Source organism: Cajanus cajan, chromosome 11, assembly GCF_000230855.2.
Source record: "Cajanus cajan strain Asha chromosome 11, NIPB_CcT2T_4, whole genome shotgun sequence".
Classification (NCBI taxonomy): domain Eukaryota; kingdom Viridiplantae; phylum Streptophyta; class Magnoliopsida; order Fabales; family Fabaceae; genus Cajanus; species Cajanus cajan.
The window spans coordinates 42242390-42254536 of record NC_138527.1 but is presented as its reverse complement, the minus strand read 5'-3'; the positions used below and the strand labels follow the sequence as shown (position 1 = coordinate 42254536).

General features: G+C 29.9%; 1 protein-coding gene across 1 annotated transcript; it reads right to left on the bottom strand.

The window, feature by feature from the left end:
* Positions 1 to 1859: 1859 nt before the first annotated feature.
* Positions 1860 to 9084, bottom strand: LOC109800244 (peroxisomal acyl-coenzyme A oxidase 1). The gene is made up of 14 exons (XM_020361008.3): positions 8852 to 9084; positions 8598 to 8706; positions 8440 to 8501; positions 7952 to 8161; positions 7640 to 7727; positions 7398 to 7560; positions 6269 to 6467; positions 5642 to 5839; positions 4340 to 4471; positions 3686 to 3806; positions 3464 to 3574; positions 2898 to 2967; positions 2362 to 2545; positions 1860 to 2283 (listed from the first exon to the last, which is right to left on the bottom strand). Exons 1-14 carry the CDS (start codon positions 8990 to 8992, stop codon positions 2074 to 2076), a joined length of 1998 nt encoding a protein of 665 aa, XP_020216597.1. The 5' UTR covers positions 8993 to 9084; the 3' UTR covers positions 1860 to 2073.
* Positions 9085 to 12147: the final 3063 nt, after the last annotated feature.

Sequence of the window (12147 nt, the reverse complement as noted above, 5' to 3'; positions counted from 1 at the left end):
TTAGGCCTCTCATTTTGAAATTTTACATAATAAATCTCAACAAAATTGCCTTTGGAGTTAAAGTGTGTAAATAAAAGAATTTGCAGTGTTGGTCATTGATGAGGATAACTGATCGAATTTTGGATGCTAAGCGAGTTCATCAACGTATTGGCAGAGTTTTCTTTTTCTTATTTCACTTGAGCTATAATTTAACAAAATATTTTTTTAACAGTTTTAACAAATAATTTTAAATTTTAAAAATTACGGAATTTTCATAACACCGTGTTGGGAAATTGAAAATAAGGCTTGGCGTTAAAAAAAAAAAAAAAAAAAAAAAAAAAAAAAAAAAAAAAACCACACACGTAAGGATCGTAAGTCTTAACCCATAACCACAAGTAATGGCTAGAAATATAATGTAACATTTTAACTAGCGGAAAAGAATAAAGGACAAATATTACAGATTAAATAATCTTGAATAGTTTAAAATGGAGGTGTAATAATTTGGAGGTAAATATAAAAGTAAAATAGGATAAAAAAATTGTAAATACCAAAACTACCATGTATTATTTTTATATATACTATAGAAAATGAGAAACTTCATATTTAGCAAGTCTTTTAAAAAGTAAATAAATGAATAAATAATGGAAGTATGTAGTTAATCTTATAATAATGAAAAAAAATGGAAGTATGTAATTAATCTCAAAATAGTAGAGTGGTTGCAAATATTAGTTAAAAGTTAAGAGTCCAAAAAGAATATGATATCAAAACAACTTATTTTATTATTAATAATAGTGGGATTGATATTATTCGTGTCTTTATTTATTTTATTTAAATAAAAATTAAAATGTAATTTATTAAAGATAATAGACAATTTAATAATACAAATACTGCAACAGTTACAATTCAAAGAGAGTTAATTTAGCTTAAATTGTATTTACACATTAACAATAATTTTATTTAAAAGAGAGTTATGGTTATTAAAATAGAGTATAAGAATAACAAATAAAAGCATTAATAAATAAAGAAGAGTTATAAGAGCAGATATTTCCTTAGAAAAGTGAAAACTAAAAAAAGGATTTCCTTTATCTTTTTTATAAGTTATATATTATAGATTAATGGGAAAAAAAATTGTATCTCTCTATATTTTAAAAAAAAAGTAAAAAAAAAAAAAAAGAATAATTGATTCATAGACGGTGAGAGATTGTGACATGAAGGATTAAAAACTCTTATTTTTTTGAGTTTTTTTTTCTTTTTTTTCTTAGCAATTAAGAGATACAATGATTTAATAAAATATGGAGATCAAAATAGTTATGAAGGAAAATATTTTCTTTATATATAGTATAGATTATATAAAATAAGCTAAATTGTATTTAATTTATCTATTTTTGTGGATCCATAATTTTAATTCTTCTATTTTAAATTTTTAATCTCTTATTTTTTAAAAATATAACTTTTTAGTTTGATGCTTATTAATTATTAAATTTTAACATTGATCAATGTCCTATAATCACTTAGACACAATATTTAGTATATTTAGTGTATAACATGGAAGGATAAAAATTAAAAGATAACATAAGATCATTCTTTATATATATTTTAACAAATAATTAGTATTTATTTTATTATTAAATCTTATTTTTATAATTTTTTTAATTTTCAAATGTCATATTATTAAATATTATATTACTTAAATATAAATGAATGTTAAAATTTAACAATTAATATATATCAATTTGATAAGGAAATCAAAATCCTATACTCTAAAATAAAGACTAAATGTCTTTATTTTTAAATAAAAATCAAAATTACAAATAAAAAAATAAAAATAAAAATAAAAATAAAAAAGATAAGAGACCAAAAGTCTAATTTAACACAGAAAATAAAAAAAAAATGTAGATAAATAAGATGTTCGAGTTCCATTCCAGGTACACCCAATTATGACTTCCTTAATAATGTCAAAGATGGAAATAATGTGGCTAACAAATTTCCATTCGAATGACACTTTTTTATCCTTCCACACAACTTTATTGACGCTTGTAAATCAGAATAGCGTGGATTAATTTGTTAGATACAGGAGCATGGCCACAAAATTAACTATAGTCTAGCATTACGTAGTTGTTGCTTAAGCATCGGTTGAACATACTCTTTAAAGCCATCAGGAACAACTGAATCATTCAGAGGATCCTTCCATGCCTCCTCGTACAACTTCGGATACACATTTCCATCGTAACGCCCAAGAATTGAACCAAGGTAGTGATCGGTGTAATTGAATGCATCAACAAGCGCAATTGCGTTGGGACGAACCTAACCACACATAATAAAAATCATCAGCATTCGTATAATTAATTAAAATATACACATATATGATCCTTTAGGACAAACCTGTGAATACAAGTATCTCAGTTGCTCACTGGCGAGTGATCCTTGTTTTGGGTTTATGCAGCCAGTGGAAAGAAAATCACCCAGATGCTTGTGAAGTAGAGACAAAGCATAAATGCTGCAAAGAACTTCTAATTGCTGTCTCACTCCCTTTCCAGGTATATCTTGCTGCAACTTCTCAATAAATCTAAAAAAAACATGGGTTTGATCAACTTAAATGTAGAATACTCAAGCAAATCACAGTTTCAAGTAAAGAATTCTAATCTTTTACAATAACAAAAAAGTTGTATATTTTGTTTGGACTCCTTTCACTCTGATGCTCTTTACCTGAAAGGAAGTCCATCACGCTATATTTCCACTAAAAACATTAACATAAAAATTATTGGAGGAAGGGGAACTACTATATCTCATTATGTGTTTCTTTAAGATATATTATACTCCTTCTTTCAAGAGACAATGTAATATTATTGTAAATATAGAGATGTAATCATGGAGTTTATAAGAAAACAACCAATATGTAAAATTTGGAAGAAGCTCACTTGGAAACAACAATTAACTGGCAATGAGCAACTGCCGCCTCAGCTAAATCAGCCAAGAGTTCTTGAAAACCTGCTATCAGCAAAGCCATTAGCAAATAGCGTAATGATATCCAACCATGTTGCAATTGCAAATATTACAATAAAAATTCAATATTCAGTTCCAAGAAATTTTTATACATCTTGAGGTGATATATATATATATATATATATATATTGATGATAATGACTTCATTTTTTTAATTTCCAAGACTTTAAAATAACTTGTTAGTTTAAAATGAGTCATTTTATTATTAGTAGAATTTTTACATTCGCACACATGTCATCAATACGAACAGAATGAGCAAAACAGATGCAATTTTTAATAGAACTGCATATTCAATCTATTCTTCCAACATGTAAGAAACCAGCTTGAAGTCAGGTGATTTCTAATTAAACATCTCTCCAATGACATAGATCAATCAATCCAACCACTCCCCACCGTCACATGCCAAGAAAACAGATCAACCACAAGCAACAGACATCACATGCATATAGCTTGTGACTTCAAAGAAGATTGAAGCTTTTACCCTCTTCAGGATTAGCGAACTTGCTAAGATTTTGAGCACAAGCAACAGACATCCTAGCAGCCCTGGCTTCAAAAGCTTCCAACACTACATTTGGCTTCAGCCAATCCTCAGCTGCAGGGAACAAAAACAAGTATAATATTACAATTCATAAAGGATATGTGCATGGTTGTAATATATTGTGAAACTAATATAGAGTTTGCATAATCTTCAATTCCCCTGTACCTTTTTTAACATCAGAGTGATATTGCGTCAGTTGGTCCAATCGACCCATGTAAGCTGTAGTACCAACAGGCTTACGTCCAGAGCCCAGCTGAGAAATAGTCTTCATGAGATGCCTTGCCACCTACATGAGATTTTCTAGAAGTTCTCAAAAAACAACCTAATTATTCTTAAAAAAAACTCCTAAAGCAGAATGCACAGGGATGTAATATGAGGCACACAACTGTAGAAAGGACACTGGTAGACGACATATGTTAGACATGAAGGTAAGACACAACCACATAGAGATGGATAGGAAAATTAAGAATTACAATTTTCAAGTATTTTGTTTGTATTAGAAATTTCTAGATCTTTTCTAACATACACTACAAATTTGACAATCCCAAAATCTTTCTTATTTTTGAGAAAAAATAGTATCACTTTGCACTTTTTAGCATCCAAAACCAACAAATATGAGGGCTTTAACCCTAAAATGTAGGTGTTTTAATAAATATATGAAAGCATGTCAAATACAAACAAAAACCTAGCTCTCAACAAATGGGTTAGTTGTTATGCTGTACTTCAAAATCCTATTAAACGCTGCAGAAGGACTTAGTAAAGACTGAATTAAATAATGATTAAAAAATGATATTATAAGATTTTTAACATTTAACAAACCTGTAGAAGCAACACAGTATTGTCTCCTTCGTACGTGCAGGCAGGAACATAAACTGCAAATAACTCAGGGAGACCACTGCTACAAAGATAACCATGACCACCGCATAATTTACGACATTCTTCAATTGCATCCTGCAAATTTAAGTTAATTTAACTTAATGGAACATAAAAGTTCAGAGTTACAAAGTGGAGACAAGATATTAGGATGCCATAAAAGGATAATAGCACATCGATAACAACAGAAACACTCCATCCATTTAAATGCAAGAATTACTCATCCAGTCAATTATCCCACACACACATAGATGACATGAACGATAATTAATGGCAATAAATTAAATTACAGCAATTCAGTAATATTAAGCTCTTTTTTGATCGGAAGCTGGAAATTTAAAATAAATATGATGTATAATTGAGCTTGCAAAATATACAAAACTTAACATGTTGCTCTATAGTGTTAATTTTCATTTTAAACTGAACTATAAGGATGCATGATTGTAATGTGAAGAGTCACAATTGTAAGGACCTGTTTGTTTATATAAAGCACTTTTTTTAAATTATTATTTTTTTATAACAATTAGGTAGGTTAATTAAGAAAAGAAAAAACTACTTTAGTACTTTTAAGCTAAAAATGGTAGTTTTGAGGAAAAACAATCTGTAAAAAACTAAATCATAATAGCACTTTCTTCAAAACTATATGTAAATGCACCTTAAATTCGCACACAATTCATTTGAAAGGTTTTAGTGTTGATGCTCAGTCACACCCATCAATGCCTTCACAATAATAACATATTTCAAACAACAAAATGAAATGTACAAGGCTTACACTAAAATGAGTTTAAACCCATGGAGCCTAAACCCTAAACCCTAAACCCTAAACCCTAAACCCTAAACCCATGGAGAGCAGTACGGCAGGAGGACCTGTCAGTATCACTTGTGGAATCTCATTATAGGACAGGACAGCTTTTAAAGATACAAAAAATCCCACAGATGAAACCATAGTAAAAACATATTTTAAATGCTATCTAAATAAGTTAATAATTAATTAAAGAGAAATACTAGCAACACACTTTTTTGAACATACTCTCTCAATGGTTGAAATTTATTGGAAAACACAATTTGGTGAGTCCAACATCCTATTCAATGATTCTCTCTCTAGATTTTGTAGGTTTCAATAAATTTTAACCAATGAGAGTGAGTGTATTAACTATTAAGAGGAGCATTAAAAAGTGTTTCTAGCATTCCTCTTAATTAAATTCAACAACTAAGGTCAGTAGAGAATGAAAAGAAGTAATAACATACAGCAGTTGCCGTAGTAGTCAAGGATTTCAACCCTGCGGTGCATGCATGAGCCTCAGGCAATGTTGAAAAATCATTAGCTTGCAATCTTTCCGTCACGTCCCTGTAAAGCCATTTCAGCCACTCACCAGCAAATCTGAAAGCATAAGCAGAAGCCAGCAAAGGGAAGAGCCTAGCCTGCTGCGTTTTGTAATCAATCACCTAGATGGAAACAGAAAACCACAAAGTAAGCAAAACTTAGAATGAATCAAATTCAAACTGCATTTTTTATTTTGAATAGTCGATAGATCTAAATAGAGAATTCAACATAATGCAATTGAATTTAACATGCAAGATGAGGAGGAATCTCATTTCACTTCACATTAGAAATCATTCAAATTAAATGTTGTCAAAAAGCAAAACTTTCAAAATTAGACAATCAGCAGAAACTTGGCATTAAAATAAATTGGATTATTTTTTAATCATACCATGTAATTTTGGGTTTAGCCTCCTTTTTATTGTTTTCCAAAAATTTTACTTTTTATATTAAAAAAAAAACGTTTCCATTAGCATATCTTGATATGAATTATCAATAAGAAACAACATGCATCCAAAAATTTTACTTTTTATATTTTGGCTTTTAAAGCTTACTTGTGTTTCTAGACCTCCATTATGTGATCCAAACTGTCTTCGAACAGCACTATATCTTGTAGCAATGCAAACTGCTCGAGACAAAGCAACCGATGCATCAGACACAATCTTTTGTCTCACATTTACCATAGTACCATAAACTAATTGTCTTGGAACATCAGAGTGCACAAATTTTCCTTCTCTGGTCACCTGTGAAACCCTGGTGGATTAAAAGAAAAGCAGTCACCTCACGAATCTATTGGCAAAAGAACAATGCTAGCAACACAATCTTTGAACACATTCTCTATTATGGGATAAATTCATGTGAGTCCCACTAAAAGCCTGGGCCAACTCTCTTTAGTGGGACTAAAATGAAATTCATCCAATTAATAGAATGCTGGAGAAAAAAGTGCATCAAAGGGATATTTACTAGTATTTTCCATTGCGAAAAACTAAAAAGCACATGCACATTATGACATTTAAAAATTGTTATAAAAAAAAAGGGTCATGATATCATATAATCATTTTGTCATAGATCCTCCTCTTCCCCTCACCATTAACAAGTAGTGATGAGTTCAACACAGGATGAGCAAAACCCTTTATTCCTGTATCTGTATTGTTAATGGCAGTCAGCTATTCTTAACCATCTTTTCTATCTAGTTACCAATGTAAACAATCTAAAAGGGTACATATTAACAATTGCATTGAACATGAAATATGGCAAAGAAAGATGTTGCAATTTCAAAATTAGACTGTTAAGGTATTTACTCCTGAGTATTTAACAGCTTCTGCTTAAAGGTAAAATGCAGGTGATAGAACAATGCTATAAATTCATGGACAAAAATACCTTTAACAATCCAGTGATCCACCAACAAATTCACTGAAGATAATGATACTAAAAGCTTTTGTTGTTGAGTTGCTGTTAGTATTATTAGAGTTAGATTGAGTTTACCCTCTAGATTCACCAAATTTTAATGCACCACCCTGTGCTCTAAATTTTTATCATTTCCCCCCTATAGATCATTCAGGTATTATGGCATTATTATTAGCATTATACATTACACCATAAAATCACAAACTTGGATTATTGGATCTTTCTTTGGTGAGGCTAGAGAAGGGAGTCAGGGACAAATATGTAAAATAGGAATACCTCATCAACATTTGATTCCTTGGAATTCGTACATGATCAAATCTCAGAAGTCCATTATCCATGGTGTTATACGCTCCATTTCCAAATTTCATCCCAATATCACCAATAGTTATGCCTGGAAGAGGATAGTGATCATCCAAGCTCCTCAGCTGGACAATGAAACCTTCAAATAGTACAAATAGTTAGTTAATTAGCCTCTGAATCTAACACCAGAAATTTGGATGATTAAATTTGCCAATTACCGTGCACCCCATGGTCTTGACCATCAATAATTAAACGGGCATAAACAACACCATGCGTGGATATTTTTCCCAATCCACCAGGCCACCACTGTTTAAATCAGTGTCAGAAGTTAGATATATATATATATATATATCCAAATACCTTCTATAACAAGTACAAACAGTGAATGCAAAAGAAAGGTACAACTGTTTTCGCTGGATGTACTTGTTAAAGCACTGGGTAACATTGTAAGATTGTAGAATATTAATAATCGGTTAAAATTTTTAAAAGGCCAAGAAAGGCTCACAAGAATCATCACTCATTTCACTCACTTTGCTGGAAGTCAATGTGGGGCTATGGATAATAAACTCGTCTGTTTTGGGATCAAATGTTGCAGTTGTTTCTAGCCCTTGAACATTGGATCCATGACCAAGTTCAGTTTGGGCATAGCAACCAATTATTTGCATCTTATAAGCTAGAGGCAACCACTTCTGCTGCTGCTCCTCAGTGCCTTGTCCTTGGATAGCAGGCACAAACATTCCCTGCAAAAGAATATAAATGACTAATATTTAGTATCCAAAGCAATGCTACCCCCCTCCTCGAAATACAGTTCACGGAAAGTGAAAACACCAGGGCAATATTATATTTCTTTGATCTAACACACACACACACATTCCTTTGAAATCCTTGAATCAGTAACTAGTATAGAAGTAATGAACCCATTCCTCCATATATTTTTTTTTATCAATATATTTCTTCTATATAGATAAGTAAGACATGGAAGATAAGAATGAAATCAGTACAAGAAATTGAATTATACCCAATGAAGATCCGTAAATGCAGGTTGATCCACGAAGGACCTGAGCTTATAAGCCTCTTGTTCTGTAAGATTACAGATAACAAAATCACAGTAATAAGCAACTAATTGCATCCAGAAGGGAAAAGAAATGCAAAGTATAGGAAGAACAGAATAGTGACCATTAAGACGGAGCTCAGTTATCCTCTTCCATGCATAAGCTGCTTTTCTCAAAGTGTTCTTAAATAACTCCTTTCTATCAAGCGTGATTCTGTCATCCTTTCTGAACGCCTACAAATGATAGACAAACAGAAGCTAACTACGTCACATGCTGAAGATGAACAGTGATACTGCGAGTAACATGATTAAGATGAATGCAACAAAGTTAAGAAGAGAATTGAGGAAAAAAGACTTAGAAGGAAAGAGGGAAAATCACAGGATCGCTGGCGACAAGGCGAGAAATCCGATCGGAGAGCTCAAACTCTTGGCGAGAACCTGCCCAAACGATTTTCATCTCGTCCACATCGAATTGCGCCTTGCTCCTCTCGAAAGCCAAGTGGTCAACGCCATCTTCCATCTTCGCCACACCAAACCAAACCCTCAGAGTGTGTTTCTGAAATGAACTCTCGTTTTCCAAGCAATACCGCTTTTGGCTATGTTTCTGTCCCACGAATTAGCGCATATTCTTTTATGGTGTGTCCAGTAAATCCCCGCCGTGGGAGAGTGTTTTACGGCCGTTGGATTTCTGTAATTTTAAACCAACGATCCAGATTATTCCAATTTTCTTTTTAGATAAATAAGAAAACGTGATCATGTTTGACTCTTTTCTGTTGGCCGACACGCTTATTTTTATTGGACCAGTGTGTCATGAATCGTCGATCTCCGTCGTACTATTGTGCCTATTTGGATTTGGAAGTGGATATTTTCTTTTTATCTCTTTTTTACTTTTCAACATCTCCTTTTTTTTTTCAATTTATTTATATATTTTCCACACGTGATTCATCTGCCACTACTTTTCCTTTCTCTTTCATTTCGATAATCCGCTCAGTTTTAATATCCAATTCCTATATTATCTTTTATAAGAAAATTAATTAATTACATTCAATTTTATTATTTTATAATATTAGTTTATAAATAATCCTTCTTATGAATACTTTAAAAGTAGTGTAATTAAATATAAGATATTTTAAGAGGAGTGTCATTGTAACTATTTATATTTAAGGAAAAAAAATGGCCGTTCTGTTATTACTTATAATAAAAAACGAGTATCTTTAACGATTTTTTAATACATTCTCGAAATTCTTTTAGCGTGGGTCGGAGAAAAAGTTAAATTCGCGTTCATTTGAATCTATTTTCTTATTGTTTGTCCGTTTGATGGCTGGAAAAACGCAAATTGCCATTTGAAAGCTTTGAAACGAAAAACTAAACGCATTGTTAATTTTTCAAAATAGACATAAATTAAGAAATATTTGATGACATAAATTTAAGTTAAAAATTAATATTTCATTATCTCAATTTTATTATTTTGTTTTTATAAAAATTAGTAAGAGAAAGAAGCAGAATTATATTTATTTTTTTAAGAATTTTGGGCCAAAAAATGGTTGTAAGAGAAAAAAAAATAAAAGGTTTAAGAGTAAGTAGTCGAATAGTGAGAGTGTGTGGTTTAAAAAATTATGAAAACTAAATTATAAAATATGTAGTGTGAATTTAGGAGTAAAGGTATCTAATAAAAATAAAAACTAAAAGAAATTTACCCAAAAAAAATTATATTCTTTATATAAATGTAGATAAATGAATAGTTAATAGAAAATATATTAATTAAATAAAAGGAAAATTAAAAATTATTAATTAGATTTTGAAATTTTAAGAGAACAATTGTTTTGAAAAATAAAATTTAAAGGATTAAATATCTGAGATAGATAAAATATCAATTAAAATTTATTATAAATATAAAATTATAAATGAAACATATTAAATAAAAAATAAGATTTACAAATTTTATAACTCTTAATAAATTTTAGATTTTTTTATTTGATTTGTCAAAATTATAATAAGAATAATAAATTTTGAATCTTTATGTATAATATTCGAATCTTCTAACCTCTCCCACTAGATTGAACGTAGTAGTTATCGACTAATTATAAATTTAATTATATAATTTCTATGTCCATAATTTAAAATGCTCAAATTTGATCACACATTAAAAAAAAGTTGCTAAGATTTTGAAATTAAATAATTTAATATCAAATGAATTGACTTGTAAAAATAAATAAATAATGCCACGTCATACGTTAAAAATTTAAAATTAGATAGTGAAACAATGATTAAATTATTATTTTTTAAATGTGTGGAACAAAATTTAGCAATTACAATTATGAAAATTAAAATTACTCACAAGTTAAATTAAGAGAACCAAAAATGAAATTTAACCTAAATTTTAATCAAATGTGTTTGGATGAATATGTTAAAAATATCAAAATTAGTTAGTACGAGTGGTAATGATTTATGTTTAAGTTATTTAATATTCAAATCTTAGCATTAAATATGAAATATATTATATCAAAAGGAAAATATTGACATTATGTAAGTTCAACCATTCATGTTTATGATATAAATAAATCATTGACTCTTATAAGAAAATTAGTCATTTCCTCCAATGATGAATATTTAATGCTAATACTATTTAAATAATTTGTATAACAATTTATGCAATATCATTTTGTGTATCTATCACTCTTTAACCCCATCATTATTATATTTAAAACTTTTATTTCTTTACTCTTTCTTCCTCTCTTTGTTATAAGTTTTGTTGAACCAATATAACTCCTACAACAAAATACATCACCTTGGCTACAACAAAATAGACACATTTGTCATTGGCTACAAAAGACAACAAAGAACACCTAACCGATTCATACTTATACAAATACAATTCCCTACTTTAAATACATCACCTTTCTAGATTGAAGCACCTTTTACATATGAAAATGATGAAAATTACATTCATTGGCAAAAGAATAATCACAATAATGATCAATATCTTCATCTACTATTTTGTTCATTTCAATAAACTTTGAAGACTGTTTATCTTTCTCTTGTCTCAAAATCACTAAATATTTGCCACCAACAACATCATCTAAAAATCATTGAGAAAAATTGCATTCAAGCTCTTCCTCACCAGTCTAAAAAAGAAAAAGAAACAAAAATTTATTAGAAACAAAATATAATACGTTTATTGGAAATAAGACAAGTTTATTATTTAAACCTTAAATCCCAAACAAAAACAAAAATTGTTTTAACAGAAATGCACATCATACCATGAAGTTATGACATTTATCAAAAACTATTTATCCTAAACAGAAAATTAGGTCATATATACCCAAAATGACACCATAGATTAAACATCAAACCTTATAGTTAGGACAACCCCAAAACTTTTTTCCAGCATTTGCAGACATGAATGCAATTCATAACACAACCATATCCTCGCAACAACAAGTGGAAACAAACAATTGACTTCCACCAACATGAGAGAAATGTGACACCATGGTTAAATTCACGTGACTTGACTACATTGGACGACAATTATAGTAGAATAGCAACATGGTAAACTTGGATTTAATGGCATAAAAATCCTAGGATATCAGATTTGATGAAGAATAAACGAACATAAAAGAGACAAAAGGACCATCAAGCCATAATAACAACACACCCTAAAAACCAAGTTGGCAT

Excerpts from the sequence above, each read along its gene's own strand:
- LOC109800244 (XM_020361008.3), bottom strand. The coding sequence starts at position 8,992 with ATGGAAGATGGCGTTGACCACTTGGCTTTCGAGAGGAGCAAGGCGCAA. Across the intron at positions 8,502-8,597 it reads AACTGAGCTCCGTCTTAATG|AACAAGAGGCTTATAAGCTC; the intron begins GTCACTATTCTG and ends GTAATCTTACAG. Across the intron at positions 4,472-5,641 it reads TGACTACTACGGCAACTGCT|GATGCAATTGAAGAATGTCG; the intron begins GTATGTTATTAC and ends TTAAATTTGCAG.